This window comes from Panthera leo, chromosome A2, assembly GCF_018350215.1.
Source record: "Panthera leo isolate Ple1 chromosome A2, P.leo_Ple1_pat1.1, whole genome shotgun sequence".
Lineage (NCBI taxonomy): Eukaryota > Metazoa > Chordata > Mammalia > Carnivora > Felidae > Panthera > Panthera leo.
Window position 1 is genome coordinate 153,986,437 of NC_056680.1, and position 24,432 is coordinate 154,010,868.

The 24,432-nt window shown below is 43.1% G+C and overlaps 1 protein-coding gene across 1 annotated transcript; it reads right to left on the bottom strand.

Annotated features, from left to right (window-relative positions):
- Window positions 1-12,895: 12,895 nt before the first annotated feature.
- MRPS33 (mitochondrial ribosomal protein S33) lies at window positions 12,896-24,028 on the bottom strand. The gene is made up of 3 exons (XM_042926663.1): window positions 23,989-24,028; window positions 17,768-18,009; window positions 12,896-13,902 (listed from the first exon to the last, which is right to left on the bottom strand). Exons 2-3 carry the CDS (start codon window positions 17,980-17,982, stop codon window positions 13,797-13,799), a joined length of 321 nt encoding a protein of 106 aa, XP_042782597.1. The 5' UTR covers window positions 17,983-18,009; window positions 23,989-24,028; the 3' UTR covers window positions 12,896-13,796.
- Window positions 24,029-24,432: the final 404 nt, after the last annotated feature.

Here is a 24,432-nt window from a genome sequence, read left to right on the forward strand (position 1 = left end):
TGGGTTGGTAAACCTAGCCTTATAAAGTGACTGTAAATTTCACAAATTGACATTCGTATCCTGTTTGAGCACATTTGTCAAGGGTCCCTATGTAACCTGGGATCTAGTTCTGTGTCTCCAAAGGATCTTGGGTAAAACATCTGCCTCTTGAGATGCCAATTTCTTCCGCTGTAAAATGTGGGCTTTCCCTAAATTTCTAAGGTGGCTCCCTGCTCAAAAAGTGGGATTTTTAAAATCCTGCAGTTAGGGTAAATCTAACAAGGATTGCTTTTCTTTCTGTTCCTTTGTAGCAATATGAAAAAGACATTTCAGGAGAGTCATAGGAAGCAGCCCAGAACTTTCTAGCTGATTAGGAATACTAGAAAGACAGACTAATATTAATCTTTTATGTAACTCTGATTGTCTAAGCAGTGTGACTGGGCTGTCTCTTTTACCGGAATGTTTCTTTTTTTCTTTTAATCTTTCTTTTTTTCTGTTTTATTTTCTTTCCAATCTTGATATAAAAGAAATATCTAGTATATTCAATTAAATTCAAATATTTTAATGAAGAATTAAAACATTACAAAGTAGGGGTGCCTGGGTGGCTCAGTCGGTTAAGCGTCCGACTTCGGCTTAGGTCATGATCTCGCAGTCCGTGAGTCCGAGCCCCGCGTCGGGCTCTGTGCTGACAGCTCAGAGCCTGGAGCCTGCTTCGGATTCTGTGTCTCCCTCTCTCTCTGACCCTCCCCCGTTCATGCTCTGTCTCTGTCTCAAAAATAAATAAACATTAAAAAAAAAATTAAAAAACAAACAAACAAACAAAAAAACCACTACAAAGTATAAAACCATACATCTCTCAACATATTATAACACCTTGCAGCAAAATCCTTACTCTTCAGACAATGAGGCCATGACTGAGGCACTACTGCCACCTGGTGGCGTATCATCTAATTACAGGAAAAATAGCTAAAGAAGAGAAATTTTTTGAATGAGTGAAATTAAAGTGACAACAGGGGTGCCTGGGGGCTCAGTCAGTTAAGCACTGGACTCTTGATTTTGGCTCAGGTCGTGATTGGGCTCCAAGTCCCACCCCGCACCGGGCTCTGCACTAACAGTGTGGAGCCTGCTTGGGATTCTGTCCCACTCTCTCTCTCTTTCTCTCTCTCACAATAAAGAAATACACTAAAAATAATAATAATAAAATGATAAAAAGTGATAACAAATATTATAAGCAAACCTCTGAAGTTTATATTTAATAAAGCAATCACTACATAAATACATTATAATGTACTAGTGACCGGGTCAGTTCTGTTGAACCTAAAGTCATACATCATTGGCTATTAAATTTTTGCATTTGTGCCCTTGGGAAGGAAAAACCCACGTTTTTTTCAGTTGTTCCAGTAACATTCGTTTATTATTCTTTAAAAATGTTTAGGGGCACCTGGGTGGCTCAGTGAGTTAAGCGTCCGACTCTTAATTGCAGCTTTGGTCATGATCTCAGGGTTTGTGAGATGCAGCCCCAAGTTGCACTCTGCACTCTCAGTGCGGATTCTCTGTCTTCCTCTCTTTCTGTCCCTCCCACATGCATGCTCTCTCTCTCTCTCAAAATAAATAAACTTTAAAACAACAATAACAAAATCCAGTGAAAATGTTTGTGCATTTGTATCTGTATTTCTTTCTTTAAAAAAAAAAATATTTATTTTGAGAGGGGGGAGGGGCAGAGAGAGAGAGGGAGAGAGAGAATCCCAAGCAGGCTTCACCCTGTCAGCGCAGACCCTGATGCAGGGCTAGATCTCACAATCGTGAGATCATGACCTGCGTCAAAATCAAGAGTCATTCGCTCAACCGCCTGAGCCACCCAGGCACCCCTGTATCTGTATTTCTGTGCTCTAGACCTGCGGGACACTGGAGTCAAAGGCTCATATTTAATCTCTTGATAAATATTGCATGGGCCACTTTAGAAAGCGAAAGTTCACCTAAATAGTGTCTCTTATTTACCACTGCCAGAACCATACATTCAGAAATAAACGTGAACAATGACTAAGACCATCTGGATGAATCTTATGGATGATGAGCAGTTTATAGCTGTGCACTGCTGACTAGCACTGAGCAGTGATAATTGCTCATTGTATATTCCCAGTGAACATCTCAGGCTGTGTGTTATCTCGTGCAGGCTGGTGCATGACTACATACAGCCTTTCAAGAGTTCATTGTTAACCTGAGGGGTTATGCCAACTCTGTAAATGCCCCATAATTACCTGCATGTTTTCTGGTGTGTTTGTCTTAACACAGCTATTAATTATTGGGACTCTTGGATCACTACTTATTTTCTACTTTCTTTACTGTTTTCTTGCCTTTCACTCACAACTGATTTATTTAATATTATCAGTTATATATTTGCAAGAAAATATTAGAGCTACCAAGACAGGCTTAATAGAAATGAGGAAATAAAATAATTCCTTTTATTATACCACCTCCCATCCCCACTAAAAATATCTGCTCTAAGTTGGCTTTTCAACAACGGGTATGTTACCTTGTGGGAGAGGGGTGTGTGCAAGGGAAAGGGGGCAGAAATCATTGTCCCAATGAAATGTAGGCTCAGAGGTTGTTTCCAGGCCAATGGAAATGTTTTTGAATAGTCACTGTAAATCAGCTATCAAAGATATAAGAAAGGTTTTTATTTTTTTTAATTTTTTTTTCAGTATATGAAATTTATTGTCAAATTGGTTTCCATACAACACCCAGTGCTCATCCCAAAAGGTGCCCTCCTCAATACCCATCACCCACCCTCCCCTCCCTCACACCCCCCATCAACCCTCAGTTTGTTCTCAGTTTTTAAGGGTCTCTTATGCTTTGGTTCTCTCCCACTCTAACCTTTTTTTTTTTTTTTTTTCCTTCCCCTCCTCCATGGGTTTCTGTTAAGTTTCTCAGGATCCACATAAGAGTGAACACATATGGTATCTGTCTTTCTCTGTATGGCTCATTTCACTTAGCATTACACTCTCCAGTTCCATCCACGTTGCTACAAAGGGCCATATTTCGTTCTTTCTCATTGCCATGTAGTACTCCATTGTGTATATAAACCACAATTTCTTTATCTATTCATCAGTTGATGGACATTTAGGCTCTTTCCATAATTTGGCTATTGTTGAGAGTGCTGCTATAAACATTGGGGTACAAGTTCCCCTATGCATCAGTACTCCTGTATCCCTTGGGTAAATTCCTAGCAGTGCTATTGCTGGGTCATAGGGTAGGTCTATTTTTAATTTTCTGAGGAACCTCCACACTGCTTTCCAGAGCGGCTGCACCAGTTTGCATTCCCACCAACAGTGCAAGAGGGTTCCCGTTTCTCCACATCCTCTCCAGCATCTATAGTCTCCTGATTTGTTCATTTTGGCCACTCTGGCGTAAGGTGATATCTGAGTGTGGTTTTGATTTGTATTTCCCTGATGAGGAGCGACGTTGAGCATCTTTTCATGTGCCTGTTGGCCATCCGGATGTCTTCTTTAGAGAAGTGTCTATTCATGTTTTCTGCCCATTTCTTCACTGGGTTATTTGTTTTTCGGGTGTGGAGTTTGGTGAGCTCTTTATAGATTTTGGATACTAGCCCTTTGTCCGATATGTCATTTGCAAATATCTTTTCCCATTCCGTTGGTTGCCTTTTAGTTTTGTTGGTTGTTTCCTTTGCTGTGCAGAAGCTTTTTATCTTCATAAGGTCCCAGTAATTCATTTTTGCTTTTAATTCCCTTGCCTTTGGGGATGTGTCAAGTAAGAGATTGCTACGGCTGAGGTCAGAGAGGTCTTTTCCTGCTTTCTTCTCTAGGGTTTTGATGATTTCCTGTCTCACATTCAGGTCCTGTATCCATTTTGAGTTTATTTTTGTGAATGGTGTGAGAAAGTGGTCTAGTTTCAACCTTCTGCATGTTGCTGTCCAGTTCTCCCAGCACCATTTGTTAAAGAGACTGTCTTTTTTCCATTGGATGTTCTTTCCTGCTTTGTCAAAGATGAGTTGGCCATACGTTTGTGGGTCTAGTTCTGGGGTTTCTATTCTATTCCATTGGTCTATGTGTCTGTTTTTGTGCCAATACCATGCTGTCTTGATGATTACAGCTTTGTAGTAGAGGCTAAAGTCTGGGATTGTGATGCCTCCTGCTTTGGTCCTCTTCTTCAAAATTACTTTGGCTATTCGGGGCCTTTTGTGGTTCCATATGAATTTTAGGATTGCTTGTTCTAGTTTCGAGAAGAATGCTGGTGCAATTTTGATTGGGATTGCATTGAATGTGTAGATAGCTTTGGGTAGTATTGACATTTTGACAATATTTATTCAAGAAAGGTTTTTAAAGGATACAAAATTATAATGGGAAAATTTTCAAGTAGCGGAGTAAGATTTTACTATTACCTGACTCAATGAAAGAAAAGATCAGACGGTAGTGTGTGTGTGTTTTTTTAATTTGGTAGTTAGAGCTATTTTTCTTTTCTTTTTTAAAATTTATTTTGAGAGAATGGGGGGCGGGCAGAGAGGGAGATAGAGAATCCTAAGCAGGCTCCAGCTGTCAGCCAGAGCCCGATGCAGGGCTCGATCTCATGAACCATAAGATCGTGACTTGAGCCAAGACCAAGTGTCGGATGCTCAACCATCTGAGCCACGCAGATGCCCCCAAAGGTAGTTTTCATGACACCTTTACTGAGACTCTGTTTCAAGCCCTGGGCTGGGTGCTAGGGAACATAGATGAATAAAGTGTGTTCTTTGTCCTTACGTAACTCACATTCTTATGGGGGACACGGACATGTGAGCATATAAATATAATATGGCATGAAAACTCGATAATATTAGTATACACTGAATATAAGAGATGTAATGTATCAAGGAAACACAGAAGAGGGAATGATTAGTTTTGACTCCCTCCGGGTATCAGGAGGGTTTCAGTGGGGATGTGATCTTTGGGTTGGGCCTTGAAAAATGAGTAGGAGTTGGCCAGGATGATGAACTGCTATGGAAGACATTTCCAGGCAGAGAGGATGGACTGCATGAGTAAAGGCAGGAAGACTGTATTTGGGTCCCTGGGACCGCTGAAAACTCTGAAGGTTAATACAAGTCTAAACTTTAAAGCTTCTCCAGCTTTCAGGTGCATACAAACCACCTGGGGATCTTGTTAACATGCAGATCCTGATTCAGAAGGTTTGGGGAGGGCCTGCAGTTGTGCATTTCTAACAAGCTCCCAGGGGGTCCTGGCAGCACACTTCCAGTAAAAAGGCTCAGACACTGTAAACTGTTGTCTATTTCGGCTGAGCCCGCCAGTTGGCACAACCTTAGAGCAAGCTGGCAAGCACAAATTTGTCTCTTGCCAGGAGCAGTTAATAAAAAGTATTAGAAGCCTCTCTTTTTGAGACTTTGGCATTTCAGAAACAGATTCTTCATTGTACCTGAACCAGCCAGGGGTGTAAATGAGGGTGACTCATCCTGGAGGTCACCTGTTCAGGTGACGCAGGAGCAAGCACTGCAGGAAAGGGAAGAGAGGGGTTCAGGCAGGCCTGGTCAGCTGCTGTGGATCAAGGCAGCAGGGCCGTGGGGAACTCCTTAGTCTGAGGGTCTTTGGTGGGAGATAAACAGGAAGGCAGGACTCATGGGGTTTGCACACATTTTTCAATTGATTTGGGTTCCTGAAGAATAATAACAATTAGAAAAACATAACTCAAATGACCATTTTGAGTTAGTTTGATGCTTTCTCAGGTGCTTCCTTTTTAGTAAGAAAATAGCTGCATCAGTTGGCAAGCTGTTAGGATCTCATGACAGTGTTCTTTCTAAAAAATAACGTGGTTTTTTTTTTTTTGTCATCGAAATAATACTTGTTCTTTGCAAAACACTTGACAATGAATCATGTTTTAGGGTGGTCTTAATTTTCTTTTTTTCCTATTTCGCATCACCCAGTCACCCTTCCCTCCTTGGGGAGCTGGTGCCTGCCTGGTTTTGCGATGTGGCAAAAACACTGGAGGCCCACCTGTTGTGCTAACTAGACAGACTGTGATCTCCAAATGAGATCACTGAGCTTCTCTTCGCTTTAATCTTCCCTGCTCTTTATGCTGGTTGTGAAATGCAGTGGGAGACTTTATAAGACCTATAAAAGAGGAGGAGAGATCAAGTGATTATTTTTCACAAGAAGAATAATTCTGATTATGCTTTCCTTTCTGTGATGAAGTTTACAACCTGCACAGATGGTCTGGAAGAGCCCACAAGCCTGGAATTGAGCATCCAGGGATTGCAGTATCCTTGCTACCTCTGTAACCTTGAACATGCCCCCGCAAAGACCACTGTAGAGATAAGATCATCCTAGATCATTATAGAATGATAAGCAATTATTAGCGCCAAGGACTCACTAAGAATAAAATCAGACAGGGGCGCCTGGGTGGCGCAGTCGGTTAAGCGTCCGACTTCAGCCAGGTCACGATCTCGCGGTCCGTGAGTTCGAGCCCCGCGTCAGGCTCTGGGCTGATGGCTCGGAGCCTGGAGCCTGTTTCCGATTCTGTGTCTCCCTCTCTCTCTGCCCCTCCCCCGTTCATGCTCTGTCTCTCTCTGTCCCAAAAATAAATAAAAAAAAAAAAAAAAAAAAAAAAAAAAAGAATAAAATCAGACATGTGAGCTTGCTGGAGAGAATTATAAAATCAGAAACCGAAGGAGGTTGGTGGTGAGGATATTACAATTCACGGTTGATTCAAGACATGTGTTGCTACATTGACAAGCACAAGGTCATCTGGATGCCTCCATCTTGTGGCTCACTAGGTTGTCGTGGAACCAGGTTTTATCTTCTGGTTTTCAAGGGTTCCATCAGAATTTAGATTGCATATTAATCACCTGGAAGGACTTGTTGGAAATGCAGATGCCTAGGCTGCATCCCTGCCTGCTGACTCAGAGAAGTCTCTGGTGATGATTCAGCTGCAGGCCGGCTGAGCCCATCCTCTGAGCCTTACTGTCTTAATGGAGTCACACTGACTGACAAGTGTAGGTCTTGTGTCACTGGGAAAGACAGTCATGTATTTACTCCCGCCTAGTCTCCTGCCAAAAGCTAAGAGTAAAGGCTAAAGAAAGGGAAAGCGTGCAAAGAAAACATTGAATAGACGATCCCAATTTTTACATTCTACGTGTATTTCTAAATGGCTGCGTACAGAGTTACGTGAGTTAATTTTTACTTCCCCTTTACTGAATCCTAACAGGTTATATCTACTTTTCATTTTCACATGGCAGTGACTTTGCCACCCTGACTTTATTTTCAGCTCCATCTAGCCTTTCCACCAAGAATGTAACTGCCTGTGAATGCAGTGTGATAAGCAAGGGTTGTTACCTGGCCTCTGTAGCCACAGAACTCATTCCCCTGGAGCTCCCCTCACCGCACTGACGGCTGCTGTCGGCCTTTCTCTCTCAGGGGGTCACATTGCTCCTGGTTTCCTGCATACCGTGTGGTACCTGCTCTCTGCCTGAGGACCTGGCTTTCCCTGCATTATGCCCACCAGCCCCCCTCAGTGGTCCCTGGCTGACCTATCAAGTGGCCGAAGTCCCAGGGTGACCTAGCCCTTCCTACTCCTTCAGGACTCACCACCTGTCAAACCAGTCACCCAGGCCCCCAGTCTGGCTTCATTCTGGGTCAGTACCACCTACTGACCAGAGGACCCAGAAGTCCTTCCTGGCTGGAGCTCATGCTAAGCAGCCAGCAATTTCAACCTGTGTTTGCTACCAGAGTAGGCAAAATGCACACACGCAGAAAGAGACGACTTTAAACGAATGGTTCTCAAAGCGTGACCCTAGACCAGTAGCACCTGGGAACTTATTACAAATGCAAATTCTTGGGCCCCACTGAGGCCTCCTGAAAAAGGAACTCTGGGGGTGGGGCCCAGCCCTCCGTGTTTAACAAGCCCTCTGGATTACTGCTAAATACCAAAGCTTGAGAAACACTGCTTTAAACCAGGGATTCTTAACCTCCATCGCACAGTAGAGCCACCTGAGGAGCTTTTCAAAATTATCAAAGCTGAACTTACTTTTCTCCCTCCCCCGCCTTAGGCTGGTCTGGAGTGGAACCAGGCACAGCGTTCTAACCTCCCCCAGGTGATTCGGATGCACAGCCACAGTTGAGAACCACGGTGCTAAACTTAAGTTCACCTACAAAACGGGAAAGGTAATACTTATCTCAAAGGGTTGTTGGAGGAATTAAGTGGTATAGCTTACAGAGCTACGCACAGTTCCCAGCAAATAGGGAAGCGCTGGACAAATGGTAGTTGTTGTCACAATACCGTTCAGACTCAGAGAGGTCAGTGCTGCATTGTCGGGTCATAAAAGGACACGGGGAACTTCAGGGCTCATGAAGTCATGGCTCTGAAGTTGCAAGGCCACGCTCATTATGGCTCTTGCCAACTAGAATTCTGTCTGTGGGTCTTCGCACACGCTATTTGCCGTAACCCCCTCTCTGCGTGGGATGATCCTACTTGCAACAGTGTGGTGATTGGTGGTGTAGGCTTTGAAGTCAGGTGGCTTGGATTTAAACCTCAGTCTAGACACTTAGAACTGTGTGATCCTGGGCACAAGAGCTAAGCCTCAGTTTCCTCAGCTGTAAAATGGGACTACTTATGCTGGAGTTACATAAGGCCTATAAAATGCAAAGCCAGGTGTGGGGTAAGTGCTCCAAAAATGTTGACATAACTTGCATTCATTGCTTTCACTGCTTGTGAAGTCATTCTGGATGATTGGACTGCATTGATCTCTATCTTTAACTTTAATTTGTTTGGTGCTTAATGAACTGGTCAGTTCTCATGCTAGATATACTCAGTCTTTTAGATTTGACATGTGTCCTAAGACTTTTCATTTGTTTAGAATGTTGTTTTTATGCTAAACTCAGTGGGTCGGTTAGTCGTTTTGTGGCTCTTTTGGGAAGATATTTTGCACTTAGCAGCAGTTTAGATTGTCAATAAGGAGCTCATATTTTCTGTAATAGACACAGAGAGTTCTCCAAAAATGAATCTATTCTCTGTCTCAAAAAACACGTTTAAGTGGAATGAAAAAGGCCTTAGGATCTACACTGGTTTAGTTTTGGTTTCTACTTTGACATGAACTTATAATATCGCCAGACGTCCAATTAAGTTAAAAAACTGCATCTGGGTAGTTTCTTTGACAAGTACTCACCCTAGTTTCATGATCCTCCTCTTTTGCTGTCATGGTATCATTTAAAAAACATTTCAGGGGCACCTGGATGGTTCGGTTGGTTAAGCATCTGACTCTTGATTTTTAGCTCAGGTCATGATCTCACAGTCATGAGATCGAGCCCTGCATTGGGCTCATCGTGAACCCTGCTTGCAATTCTTTCTCTCTCTCCCTCCCTCTCTTCCTGCCCCTCCCCTACTTGTGTTCTCTCTTTCTCTCTCTCTCAAAAAAGAAAAAAGCCAAAGAAAAACATTTCAGTGTTAAGTTCAGCATGATGTTTTACTGGTTTCTAGTTCTTAATACCCAGGGCTTTACTGTATTTCCCTGTTTTTCTAAGTCTTCTTGAGTGTTTTACTGTTTGTTTTATTGATTCTTTTTTTAAAAAAATGCTTTCTTTTGAACTTAAAATGAGTACTTAAGAAAAAGGACAATGAAGACAGAGTTGGCAGTTTAAGAGACATTTCCCTCTATTTCCTTTGAAGTTTGTTCCTGCCTGTAAATCTCTAAAATTAGGCACTTAGAAGCTTTGGGGGACATGTGTGAGGAAAAAAGGAAAGGGTGAACAGGGCGGAATTTTTAATTTTGACTTCTTCTTTTTCAGAAGGTGCTTAACAAGTAAAAGCATCCTGTTTATACGCTTATGCACGTTTAGATATACATACACACATCTACATGATGCTTTTTAAAAAATGAGTTTCATGATCACATAAATAATAAAATGCATCTCCCACCTACTGCTTCCTGAACCTGTCGTGTTGCATGTAAATGTAGAGAATTTTATATTTTTAGCATATATTTGTCAACACTACCTCGGAAAAATTTATTGGGAAGATGTAATAATTCTCACTAGTCACACAAAGAGCTGTGTGTGAAAACATTGGATTCCTCTTTTACAACTCACATGGTGCTTTTCACAAATCTTAATATTTCATGAATGTAGTGAAGCATCACTATGATTTTAGAGATGGAAGGAGGCTCAGAGAATGTGACTTAAGGTCACAAAGCCTGTAAGGAGGACTGCATCCACAATCCGTGACTTCTGAATCCCAAGCCCCGTCTGGTTTACTGTGCCATAGTGAAATCAAGGGCAAGATCCTCCATGCACACAGAATACCAAACATTGGAGGGAAAACACAAAAGTCTTGGTCTTGGCCAGAGAGGTCCAGTTAAACATCTGTCTAGCCTACACCTGCAGTTAAAGAGTTTTTTCCGATTGCACTTTGTCCTTGTCTTAAACCACAGTCGCCGGTGTCCTGAAAGGTGTTGTTTTTATGGCACCAAGAATTACCCCTTCCCTTTTATCCTCTACGTCCTGTCTGTCCACCATGTTCAGCACAGGCTGTTTTAAGTCAGGTAGCATTTACTGTGTCAGATGGGTTTCAGGGTACAGCTTATGTACAAGTAAATTTTAGGTGTAGTTTTGGATTTTCAGCATGGAGCAGTGGCATACTAGCCTACTGCTGAGTCACTTACAAACCTATCAACCACTGCTAAGGCTCTTTGTAGGTTCAGGGGCCATCAGCAAACCAACACCCAGATCCTTTGCTTGTTTCCGACTCAGGTCAGCTATTGGTATCTGATGTGGTCTCTCTTTAAAATACCATGCTGGGGCGCCTGGGTGGCTCAGTCGGTTAAGCGTCCGACTTCGGCTCAGGTCATGATCTCACGGTCCGTGGGTTCGAGCCCCGCGTCGGGCTCTGTGCTGAAAGCTCAGAGCCTGGAGCCTGCTTCAGACCCTGTGTCTCCCTCTCTCTGTGACCCTCCCCTGTTCATGCTCTGTCTCTCTCTGTCTCAAAAATAAATAAACGTTAAAAAAAAAAAATTTATAAAATACCATGCTAACTCTTTTAAGCTCCTCTTACATTCAGGCCTTCTCCACAAGTTGGAGATGGCCTCATTCGAAACATCCACTGGGTTGTTCTACACCGTGTTCAGGCTGAGAGCCTGTTTCTCAGCCTGACATCCTGGGGTAATCTTCCACCCACCTGGCTCAGCTGCACTGGCCGAGAATAACAGAAAGTGTACACTTTTCCGAGCAAATCCCTGGGATCACACAACTGTCATTCATACAACCTTAGGGACTGAGTCTGTGTCCTCCACAACTAGCACGTGGCAGGCACAGGGCAAGTGCTCAGAGAATTCTAAATGAATAGATTCTCAGTCCCCTGATGAAATGAGACACAAATTACCCAACTTGAAGTAGTTTTTAAAGCTAATATAATGGCCCCAGCCATACCATCTGGATCATGCATCTTTAAAAATATAATTTATCTGAGACATGGGATGGGATTCTTACTGATTCAGGAATTATTTGCAGGGCAGTTATTGCCAGGACTTCTAATGCTGCAGGGAAAGAAAGTCATAGCTTCAGTAGCTGCTATATGTACTCTTGCGGGTACTTTGCTCTTTTCCAGAGAGAGGCAGAAACGCCCTTAAAAAGTCTTTTAGCTGGACAGTGTGCATCCAGTTAAAGCTACTGTATTATATACTTAAAAGTGGTTAATATGGGGGGCGCCTGGGTGGCTCAGTCGGTTAGGCTTCCAACTTTGGCTCAGGTCATGATCTCACAGTTCGTGAGTTCAAGCCCCGTGTCGGGCTCTGTGCTGACAGCTCGGAGCCTGGAGCCTGCTTCAGATTCTGTGTCTCCCTCTCTCTACCCCTCCTCCACTCACACTCTGTCTCTGTCATTCAAAAATAAACATTAAAACAAATTTTTAAAAAGTGGTTAATATGGTAAATTTTACAACAGAAAAGAAAAAGTACTTCAAAAAATTTACTAGACGTTAGATTTTTGGAACTTGAAAAAAAAATCAGAGAGGCCTCACCACCTCTTTGGAACCTCACTGCTAGAATACAGTAAAATGAGCAGCTAGCTACTCCTTTCTCAAAGAAATAACACCTTACACACTCACTGCATTGGTTAACTCCAAGCTTTTGCACAGAACTTGCAAAGCCCTTCATGGTCTGGCCTCTTGTTTCCTTATGAAACCTATACAGTCTGTGATCTTTTTTCCACTCCGTGAACAGGACACTTTCTTCCTACCTTAGGGATTTGCAATAGAGTTCTCTGTGCCTCACACACTTTTCCCATCATTTTTTCTTTTTAAATTAAAAAAGATTTTTTTGTAGTGTTTATTCATTTTTGATAGAGAGACAGAGCGTGAGTGGGGGAGGGGCAGAGAGAGAGTGAGACACAGAATCTGAAGCAGGCTCCAGGCCCTGAGCTGTCAGCATAGAGCTTGAACCACAGGGCTTGAACCACAAACCGTGAGATCATGACCTGAGCCAAAGTCGGATGCTCAACCGAGCCACCCAGGCGCCCCATAAAATTTTTCAATTTTAGAGTGAGACATAGCATGCAGGGAGGGGCAGAGAGAAAAAGGGAGAGAGAGAATCTTAAGAAGGCTCCATGGTCAGCACAGAGCCCAACATGGGGCTTGATCCCATGACCCTGGAATCATGACCTAAGCCAAAATCAAGAGTCGGACATTCAACCGAGCCACCCAGGCATCCCATTTTTTTTTTAATTTTTAAGTAAACTCTACACCACACGTGGGGCTTGAACTCATGACCCCAAGATCAAGGCCTCTTTAAGGAGGCAGTTTTTTTTTTTAAGTTTATTTATTTATTTTGAGAGAGAGATGGGGGGAGGGGCAGAGAGAGAGAGAGAAAATCTCAAGCAGGCTCTGTACTGTCAGCATGGAGCCCGATGTTGGGCTCAAACTCATGAACCATGACCCGAGCCGAAATCAAGAGTTAGATGCTTGATCAACTGAGCCACCCAGGAGTGCCTAGAGAGACCTTCTTGAAACTACCTGAAGTTTGGGCCTCTTGCTATCTCTGGATTGAGCCATCCATTGATCCACCCAGGAGTGCCTAGAGAGGCCTTCTTGAAACTACCTGAAGTTTGGGCCTCTTGCTATCTCTGGATTGAGCCATCCATTGATCCACACTGTCGCAGAAGTCTGGATTTTTCCTTTGTAGCGTTTAATACAATTTCATTTGTGTAATGATACAATATTTAGTCTTCCCCACAAGCCTGAAAGTTCCACAAGGAAGGGACTGTTTTCTATTGCTAATCATGATATTACCAGGGCCCCAGTACATTGTATACAGCAGGTACTCAGTACTCTCTCAGCAGGTACAGCCGTGTCCCACAAATCTATCTTATTAGATAGTCTCCAAGGAATAGGTGGAGAGGTACCTAAAGTTGATGAGCTTGGTGGTGGAGATGGTGGCTGAGCGGTCAGAGGGGTGGAGGAGTTCAGGGCTGGTGCAGTGGGGGAAGCAAGAAGGGATACTGAGGACACTAAAGGATGCTCACCGAATGAGTCTGTCCCCGTGCTCTCAACATCCCATTTCCACCCCAAATGAGTCCTTCTTCAATCATTTCTTTAGAGAAAGAGGTAAACATCTGAGTAAAAAACCAAGGCCAAAACAGCTTTGCAGAATTATAACATGTCCCAGAAACCAGTCACGATTCAACTGGATTGGACTTCAACACAGAAATGATTGTGTTCCTCCAAATCTTCAGTTTAGGAAGCTCCCACTCCTCCAAGATGTGGAAAGATGAATACACCTTCTTCTGCTGCCAGTTGCTGAGAAAGAAGTTTTTTCTCCTGATGGACCGACACTATTTCTTTTTTGCTGCTCTTTTCCCTTCTCCTTTCCTTGGTTTCCCTTTGCCACGAAGCTTCTTTAGACGCATCTGCTCATCCTTGAAGTCCTGATGCTCATCTCTGAGTGGAGAAAGAAAAAGAGCCAGTATTTGTACCTGAGTGGAAAAGCACACCAATGTAGCACTCTTCCCTCAGGCTGTTGTGGTTATCGGTCCTTGACTTCTACAGGGCACGTGCTCAGCCTGGTGAACAGAAAGGACAGCGAGTCCCCAGTGTATACATGAGTTGTGTTCCAGAAGTTCACTTCTGAGTCACAGTGTCCCCACGAGCGACAGTTAAATTCCCAGGCCAGCCCATATAAACCTATGCAACTATGATACAGTGCTAACAATTACCCCAAATTTCCCTGTAACACTAAGACTGAACAGAGGGAAGCAGAAAGTGGGTATGAGCTTCAATAGCCACACAGAGACCCCGAGGGCCGCAGGAACCAGTACGTCCTACAAGGAGAAGAGGTCTGGAGGAAGCTGCCTTCAAGGCCATGGATGATTCACACGAAAAGGCTGCTGGGGAAAGGCTCAGGCAGAAGGAAGCCAAGTCAACAGACAGATTTAGAGATCAAGAAGCCAGGGCTGTTTGGACATGTGGATGGGGTGTAAGACGGCCTATACTCTAGAAAAATGTCTGCATTCTAAGATCAAATACCTTTTAACATGTAAGTTCTAGAACCCATTTCTTTTCTTTTCTTTATAAAGTTTATTTATTGAGAGAGAGAGAGAGCATGCGTGAGCTTGTGCGCCTAAGTTGGAAAGGGGTTGAGAGAGAGGAGAGAGAGAATCCCAAGCAGCTCGATCCCATGAACTGTGGGATCATGACCTGAGCCAAAATCAAGAGTTGGACAATCAACTGACTGGGTCACCCAGGTGCCCCTGGAATCCATTTCAACCTGGGTTTAAATCACAGCTCCATCTAACATTTAGTAGCTGTATGCCTTTGGATAAGTGACTTTTCCCTCTCTGTAGCACATCTGTAAAGAGTGGATAATAATGGCATATGAATTAAATATGGGGGGGAGAGGTTGCTGGGCCCAATTTTTCACTCCTTAGGTGGTTTTAAAATAGACTGGTTTTCCAGGGTACACAGTTTTATTCCATGAACAGGATGGACACAACTGAGCTATTTGGAATTCACTATGATTGCCCTCAAATAATCTATTCTCAACAGAGCAGCCAGAGTAATTCTTCAAAACTCTAAAACTCAAAAGTTTTCTTAAAACTTCATTCCTCTGTTCACAGGCCTATGAACGGTTCCCCATTTCACCCAGAGTAAAAGCCAAGACCTTGTCATGGCCCTCAGAACCCTTCATGATCTGCCTGTGGCCCTACCGCTGTCTCCATAGCCCGTGCTACCCCTGGAACATACCAGGTACACTCCAACCTCAGGGCCTTTGCTCTGCCTGGAAAGTTCTTTCCTAGGTCCCACTTGACTTACTCACTACCTTTAAGTCTCTGCTTAGACCTCATCTTCTCAAAGAGGCTGACCTTGACTGTCCTGTTTAATACTGTGACCCATCCTTTCCCCACCCACCACGTGCCCTTCAGCATTCTTGATCCTGCTCAGGCGGCTTTACTATTTTTTCCCCCACGGCACACTCAGCTGTGTAGCGTATCCGCTACATCTGTTCTCCTCTTCTTCCCTCCCTGCTCCACTCCCGCCAACCCTCAGCCAGAAGGAAGGCTCCAAAGGCAGGGGTCTTTGTCTCTGTGATGCTACAGCCCAAGCACCTGTGTCACTGAATGAGTCAGTGTTTATGAGAACCTGTGCGTCCCTCCCTCGTTTGTAGGCCTTTGAGCAATATTTTCTTTATTGAAGATCGTCTAGTTTCATCCTGCCCGATGCCACAGGAGGTCTTCCATTAGAGGCACCATTTACCATAACCAGTGACCAAATACATGAAAAGAATTGTGCTTTTCCACGGATAACTAACCACTAAGTATTTTTTCCCTATCCCCAAAGATAGTCAAGGTTTTATTTTTCAAACAAATGTACAGTGGCACCAAACAGGTAAATTAAAATAGCTGAATATGACTTTGTTATGGGTTATAATTTTCTACTCGGGAGATCTGCCTTCCAGTGATATTTTATTTTGGGTCACAATACAATTTTTATTTTCTGAGCCCAGACTAATAGCAAGGGAGAAAGCCCCAGAGCAATTCCAGAAATTCAGAATGTGTCATGGATTATAATCTCTTTTAATATATTAACTAAGAAAATCTATTCTGTTTTGTTCACTGCTGTTCCTCTAGTGCCCATCTTAGTGTCTATACATGGAAGATACTTAAAAAAATATTTCTGTTGTATAGATGAGTGTACCAATTTTTAGTTACCTGGAATGAATTATTAATTTTATTGCATTAAATAGTCCCAAATTAACTTTTGTACTGCTGCCTTAAGACATGTGCAATTAAAACATACTAAATTTTCTTAAAGAGTAGATTTATTTATTTTTAAAAGATTTTACTTTTAGGTAATCTCTACACCCAACATGGGGCTCAAACTTATGACCCCCGAGATCAAGAATCACATGCTCTGACTGAGCCAGCCAGGCACTCCAAAAAGTAGATTTATTTTACATTAAAAAAAAGGTGGGGGGGGGGGCCTGCGTGACTTAGTTAAGCATCTGACTCTTGATTTCAGCTTAGGTCATGATCTCACGATTCATGAGATCAAGCTCCCAGTAGGTGTGCTGTTAGCACAGAGCCTGCTTGAGATTCATATTCTCTCTCTCTCTCTCTTTCTCTCTCTCTCTCTCTCTCTGTCTCTCCCTCCCTCCCTCCCTCCCTCCCTCCCTCTCTCTCTCTCTCTCTCCCTCCCTCCCTCTCTCTCTCCGCCCCCTCTCTCTGCCCCTCCCCTGCTCCGTGTCTCTCAAAATAAATAAATAAACATGAAAAAAAGGTAGATTTTAACTTTACACAATTACACACTGTTTGAATTCTTTTATAATGAGCATGTATTAGCTTGGTAATTAAGGCTCTCTTTTAAAGAAAATGATCACATAGGCATTTGATCTCTTTTCTTTCTGGAGCAATACATAGTCCCAAGTACCTATACATACACAAATATGGAACACATGGTATTTAGAGCCTGTGCAATCCACATATTACTCTTAAAGGTGAACTACAACTTTTTTTTTAGATCAAAAAATATATCAAAAAGGGTACAAACTAAAAATGCCAAAAATAAATAAACATTAGAAAAGGGGGCACCTGGGTGGTTCTGTCACTTAAGCATCTGACGTCAGCTCAGGTCATGATCTTGCAGTTTGTGGGTTCGAGCCCTGCATCGGGCTCTGTGGTCCAAAGAAGCCCGCTTTGGATCCTGTCTCCCTCTCCCTGCCCTTCCCCCACTCATGCGTGCTCTCTCCCTCTCTCAAAAATAAACACTAAAAAATTTTTTTTAAATGCCAGAAGAAGGTAGAAGCAAATAAGAACTGCAAAAAAACTGTCACTAGGAAAGAAAGAAGGCTCCCACAAACTCGCTAGGAAGGGGATGGGCTGCAGGCAGGGCCTCTCTTCATCTGACCAATCAGAACCTGCAGCTCTGGCGGCCTGCGGGGGCGGGGACAGGGTGGGGGGGGGGTTCTTCTGCAGAATTTGCATCAGTTTTCCTCTGCATCCCTTTAAAGTGCTCTTAAATTAATAATTAAACATCTCTGTAGCTCAATATCCAGTCAGTTTGTCCAGGTTTAGACATAATTAAAATCTGTCTTCCACTAAGTGCATGTTTCCTTTTTTTTTTTTTTTTTCCTGGTGTGACCATTGTTGAGTATTTTAAAAGCCTTTCCCCCCAAAACTGTGCCTTTTGAACAACCTGGGCACTTTTATAAGAGCCAAAAAACTATTAGGATAAAAAAACTAACTTTTTCCTTTTCTGATCTCCTAGAATAATCTCTTACAAGTTACTCTTTGTGCTTTTTTGCCATTACCTATAGAGGCCAAGACAACGTAGCGTCCCCATGAGTGCGAAGTAAGTGTTGTGATTTGGATACCAGTCGTAAGTCTCCTTCCTCTTGGCTAACGGTTGCTCACTGAAGAGCTTCACCACTTTCATGGATTTGGAATCAGTGGGCCTGGCAACTTCACCAAAGAGCCGGGCACTGAGACGACTCATGCGCAAGGCATATTCTGAAAGTGAAGACATTTCCTGAGCAGCAAGGAGCAAGGGTCCCTACAGAAAATGAGAAGAAACATCAACAGGTTAGTGTATGAAATTCTAAGATTAACCAGTGAGCACTTTAGAAAATGAAACCAGCAGGCCACACGTGCATGTCATGTGGCCGACAGGACATGCCTTGGAGTTGGGAAATGTCCACAGTCCGAATGGTGGTTTCCTTTGCATGCTTTATTTACATTTCTAATTTTTACATTTGGGATTTCCATACTATTACCTTGCTGTAGTGAACTTTTTACAGTGAACTGTTTTGTTATTTACTGACAGCTTACCTGTTTGTAGGCTAGATGAGGACAGGCAAATGAGTTATCCTACCACAGCATTGTTATTATACCTTCAGAAAACACCCACCTCAGCAATCTGCAGAATAAAAATGCTGACTGCTTGCCATCTAAAGGTTTAATCATGGCAGAGAAATAATTATCCTGTTGTCTTTATTATCAGCCCTTTGAACACTGTTCTCCTCAAGGGCTCCAGATGGCTCTGAGAACTGCTAATGAGTTATGAGGTCATTTAGCCTCTAGGTTGCTGGACTGAATTCTGCCTAGAGACTGAGAGCCATTCGGGGAAAAAAACAAAACAGAGACAGTAGTCTTATAAATAAACCCAACGGCTCTTAAGATTCATTTTATTCCTGAAAGGAAGGACTTACGGGTTATAAGGTTATCTGTCTTTTCTTCCGTCTTATATACTCTGCCTCAGTGCACGCCAGTTAACTTCTTATTAACTGAAAACAGTACATTGAATGTTGAAAGAGGTAGGAGGATGCTATCCGTAATATGAAGAAATTTCAGCTAATACATATCAAAAATTAATAGGCGATACCTAAGAATCAAGAACATTGCTGGTAGAATAGCCGTCCCATCCCATCCCAGGCCAGATGCAGAGCTTCCTGGTGGCTGATGGTGCTAGTTACTGTGAAATTTGGAGAGGAGAATCTTTGCTAAGAAACTGTCCTGGGGGACAGTCTGGTGGGGGTGAAAAGGAGTTGATATCCAAACAGAAAAAAGGCAAAAACCTATCTTGAAAAACCAATCGGGAAAAAATATAGAAAACAAAAATATTTCCTAGAGGGCCTGGCTGGCTCAGTCAATGAAGCATGTGGAGTTTACTTAAAATATAAAGTAAAATCTTAAAAAAAAAAAAAAATAACACCCTCTAAACAAGAAAAGTGCCCAGTAAATTTCAAAATAACTTGCAAGAAAAGAAAAAAAAAACCCAAAACCAGTTTAAATTAAGGAATTTTTCTTGTCCATTTCAAGACCCATTGAAAGAGCAGAGGCTGACCTCAAAACAATTGCAGAATGTCGATCTCAAACCAGTTACCAATCGTTTAACACCAACCAAGCAAACCTGGGCCAATAGTGCCATCTGAAGGCCAGCAATGGGAGAACTATTGGATCTAGGGTCTCTTCTCTGCCCCTCCAACCTGGGGATCCCATGCAAACCTTGCTTTTTCCATTTCCTGTCAGCACTCCTGTTCTCAGATTCACTTCTGTCTCAACTCTTAGAGTTGTGTGGATGGGAGTGGGTTGGGTTGGGTTGGGTTGGCTTGTTAGGGGTAAAGTTATATTTTCATCAGTGAGAAAAAAAGGCATTAACAGTTCAATGTATAAATACGAAATCGTAATAAATCAGCGCTGTAAACCTCTAACGGCCTTGCAGACTCCATAGTGGTCTTCAGAGGCTACAAAGTTTCTTTGCATGCTTTACCTTTCCTCTTTAAAGTTATCTTTTTCTGAACATCAGATTTAAAAAAAAAAAACTAAAACAAACGGTTTCTTAATCACCTTTGCTTTGTTTTGCTTAACTGCTATTATGGCATTAGAATAAATTTCTTCTGCAAGTGCACAGTATTTCCACAACCAATTATTTGATGGCCAGGGAACTATTGTTTTGTTACAATGTTTTCAGACAGATAATGTTCCAAATTCCATTGCTTTTTTTCTTTTTTTCAAGAGTTCTTTTTTTTTTAATGTTTATTTCGGAGAGAGGGTGAGCAGGGGAGGGGCAGAGAGAGAGGGAGACAGAGAATCCCAAGCAAGCTCCACACTGTCAGCAAACAGCCCTATGTGGAGCTCAATCTCACCAACCACGAGATCATGACCTGAGCCTAAATCAAGAGTCTGGTATGTAACCGACAGCTGTCCAGGCGCCCCCCCCCCCCCCCCCCATCGCTTTATTTTTAAATGAAGATGCAGCATGGAGTCCTGAGGCCTAGGTTTGCATCCTGGCTCTACCATTTATCAGCTGGGTTATTTTAACAGTTACTTATTTTCTAAATCTGAGTTTCCTTTTTGGAAAACAAAGCTTGCGGGGCTACTGTGAGAAATAACTAAGACTGTGACAGTAAATAGTTACTTAAAAAAAGAAAAAAAATCTAAATGTGTTTTTAAGTTTGGTGCTCGTATGATCTAATCAGACACAATTATTTATTCTTTGTCCTTATTTAATGCTTATCTTTGAAACACTGTGTGTGAACAGGGGAGGGGCAGAGAGAGAGAGAAGGGAGGAGGGGGAGAGGGGAGAGGGGAGGGAGGGAGGGAGAGGGAGAGGGTGAGGGGGAGAGAGCGAGAGAGAGACAGAGAGAGAGAGAGAATGAATGAATATACTAAGCAGGCTTCTCGCTGTCAGTGCAGAGCCCCATGTGGGGCTGGGATTCACGAACCGTGAGATCATGACCTGAGCCGAAGTTGGATGCTTAACCAACTGAGCCACCCAGGTGCCCCTATTTATTTTTTAAGGTTTTATTTTTAGGTAATCTTTACACCTGATGTGGGACTCATGCTCATGACGCCAAGACCAAGAGTCACATGGTCTGACTGAGCCAGCCAGGTGCTCCTATTCCTTGTCCTCATTTAACCATGCAAAAAAGGAGATACCTTAGGAAAAGAGCTACACACTTCATGCAGTTAAACCGCTATCTCCCTGGAATGACATCCTCACTTACAAAAACTGACAGCCAGAGAAATGCAGGGGAGGGGACCAGCAGCTCAGTAACTTGAAAGGCAGCAAGGAGGAAGGGACCCCTAAGGAGAGTGATCACTGAAGCCATCATAGGATACTAAGTTATCTCCAGGCCCACTTTGTAATGTAGGAAATTACTGGGAGACATAAATGGCAAAGAAGTCTCATTAGAATCCATTGGGACACGGCTATACCACAAAATCCAAGTCCTAAAACTTTTATGATGGAGAAAGGGAATAAGCCTCTTCAAACCTGAATCCCTTACTAGAAATAAAGATCCATTTGCTAAAAAGAAGAAAACGGAAAATGATTATAACAATTATCAATTACTGCTCTGTAGTCTCCTTCCACAGAGCAGACATACGTCTCTGATGAAGAATGGCATAGGAGCTTGGTATGCTCTGTTTTGTTTTAACTTTATTTATTTATGGGCGCCTGGTGGCTCAGTCCTTAAGCATCAGACTTCGGCTCAGGTCATGATCTCATGGTTCATGGGTTAGAGTTCCACAATGGGTGAGCTCGAGACCCACTCTGGGTAAAAACAAAACAAAACAACACAAGCCTTGCTTTGGGTGAGCCCCGCTTCTCTCTCCTCAACCCCCCTCTCTTTGCCCCTCATGGGATTCTATCTGCCCCTCACTCACTTGTGCCCTCTCTCTCTCAAAAGTTTATTTATTTACTTTGACTGTGAAAGTGAGCGAGCCGGGGGGCAGGTGAGAAGCAGAGAGAGGGAGAGAGAATCCCAAGTAGGCTCCATATTGTCAGCACAGAACCCAATGTGGGGTTCGAACTCCTGAACCATGAGATCATGACCTGAGCCAAAATAGTCAGAGGCTTAACTGACTGAGCCACCCAGGTGACCTCGTATGCTGTTCTTTTTTTTAACATAGGCTAAAACAGCTACACAGTTCTGTTGTCCATAAATACTGGTTCTAGGACTGGTAAATTGTCACTTTTTACTGGCTTTAAATTTTCTTTCTTTTTTTTTAACTGGAAAGCCTTACTTAGGATTTTTTAGGATCCTAGTATGCCTCCTTACAGAATCTTTCAATTTTCTGTTACAAATAAAAAGATTATTATTATTATTATTATTTTTTTTTTTTAATGTTTATTTTATTTTTGAGAGAGAGAGAGAGAGAGAGAGAGAGAGAGACAGAGTGTCAGCAGGGGAAGGGCAGAGAGGGAGACAGAATCCGAAGCAGGCTCCAGGCTCCGAGCCGTCAGCACAGAGCCCGACGCGGGGCTCGAACTCAGGAACCATGAGATCATGACCTGAGCGGAAGTCGGACGCTCAACCGACTGAGCCACCCAGGAACCCCTAAAAAGATTATTTTAAAGACAATAAAGGAAAAGGCAAATAACTTACAGGTCAAGATTTTTATTTGCATGAAGCCATTCCAGCAAGTATAAAATAGTCACTTAAAAACTTAAAAACATCATTTTTCCTTAAATGAAATCTAAAGTAAACAGTACCATGAAGAAAAATTAACTGGAGTGGAAAATGCTAAGGAAAAAAATATATATACATATATATGTTCAAATGTACTGCAGCAAGACATGTTAAGCCCACACAAGAAAATTCCCATATTTTTACTCTAGCATAAAGGGGCAAGTTTCATTGATCTTTTTGACAGGTTTGATGCATTTAAAAGTTCAGGTTTTGGGGGCACCCTGGGTGGCTCAGTAGGTTAAGCGTCCCACTTCAGCTCAGGTCGCTATCTCAGGGCTAGTAGGTTCGAGCCCCACATCAGGCTCTGTGCTACTAACAGAGCCTGGAGCCTGCTTCAGATTCAGTCTCCTCTCTCTGCCCCTCTCCTGATTGCGTACGGTCTCTCTCAAATATAAACACTAAAAAAAATTTATAAAAAAATAAATTAAGGCCAATAACTGGCTTGGGATTAGGTTTGCTTTTTTTTTTCTTTGAAAAGGGCAGATGAAGTACAGGAGTTCTTAACCTGGGTATCCCTTAGCGGGGTGAATCCCGTCGAACTTTAAAAGTGTATGTTGAATGTGTGTGTGTGTAAATTCTGCTGGGGAGAGTTTTCATCATTTTCTCAAAACCACTGGTTACTGGAGAGCACCAGCTTTGCAGTAGAAAAACCATTTGGAATCTTGCCTCTGCGCTTTGATGGCCATTTCGTGTCTGCAGAAGTAGGTATCCTTTGCCTCCGTTTTCTCATCTACCACTTGAGTAAGTTACTACCTCATGTGTTTTGAGGCTGACACGCATAACTCGTGGCACAGTGGTTGCCCTAATAATCATCAGGTCTCAGGGAACCCACACACGTTCTTCACACGTGTTTCACAAAACTAAATACGATGCTTTATTATTTTTAAAACCTGGTACAGACTGTCACTGGGTCGTAGGGACACGAACGCTCTGAACGTCAGTCCGCTTTATTCAGTTCAACAAAAACGCCACCAACCCCCTGCAAATGACTGGATCACGCCTGCTTGTGATGGAAGCAGGTGTCAAGTCAGCGGACGCTTGTATCCTTAGGGTATTCCCCAATTTGTTTTTTTAAGTTTGTTTTTTTTTTTTTTTTTTTTTTTTTTTTAATAATCTCCATACCCAAGGTGGGGCTGGAACTCAAGACGCCCAAGATCAAGAGTAGCATGCTCTTCGGAATGAGCCAGCCAGGCGTCCCGCAAATATTTTTCTTTCAACTGGCAACAAAATTAATCTGCATCCCCACACAAAGTGACGGTACAGAATACCGCCGGATGAGCTGACAAACCGAGCCTTGCACGCTACCTAATCAGAAAGAGAGTAACTGTGTCAGAGAGGCAACTACGCTAGAGTCCTTCGTTTGGTAAATTCCCCCATTTACGCAGGAAAAGGCCAACTTGTCTGTTGGACGGTGTGAAACCACCGAGCTGGTTAATAATGAAATCGAATCGTCTTATTCTTGGCAACTCTCCAAGGCTGGAGACCCTCGCAGAACCTCTTCCACGATCGCCGGAATCGCACACTTACGGAACCCCCCCAAAGCTCCCGGACAGCCTTACCTACGCGCGACCTTCCTCTCCCGCGGGCCCCTCTCCCGGAAGGCCCTCCCTTCTCCCGGAAGGCCCGCCCCCGGCCGGGCTCTAAGCTCGGAAGCCACTCTACAACGGAGAGCAGTGGAGAAACAGAAGCTTGCGGCTAGAGGGGAGCCCTAGTGAAACCCGGAACTACTAGCGCTCTCTCTTGGAGGCCTCAGAGGTCCTACTTGGCACCTGCGCAGTGAGGGCAGTGCTTCGGGTGTGTGGACTGGAGGTGGTGGTTTAGGGAGGAAGATTGGCTTTGCTGAGAAGTCTTGCAAGGTTCGCTAACCGTATTTTGTTGGAAAAGAGCTACAAACCCTCAAACCTCTAAAGTAATGGTCGTGCGCGTGCCGCGTGGTGGAGGATAAAATGCACTTTCTTTTTTCCGTTCCTCTTTTTTTTCATCCAGCTTAGGCCTTGATGTGC

Excerpts from the sequence above, each read along its gene's own strand:
- MRPS33 (XM_042926663.1), bottom strand. The coding sequence starts at position 17,982 with ATGTCTTCACTTTCAGAATATGCCTTGCGCATGAGTCGTCTCAGTGCC. Across the intron at positions 13,903-17,767 it reads CGTTGTCTTGGCCTCTATAG|AGATGAGCATCAGGACTTCA; the intron begins GTAATGGCAAAA and ends TTCTCCACTCAG.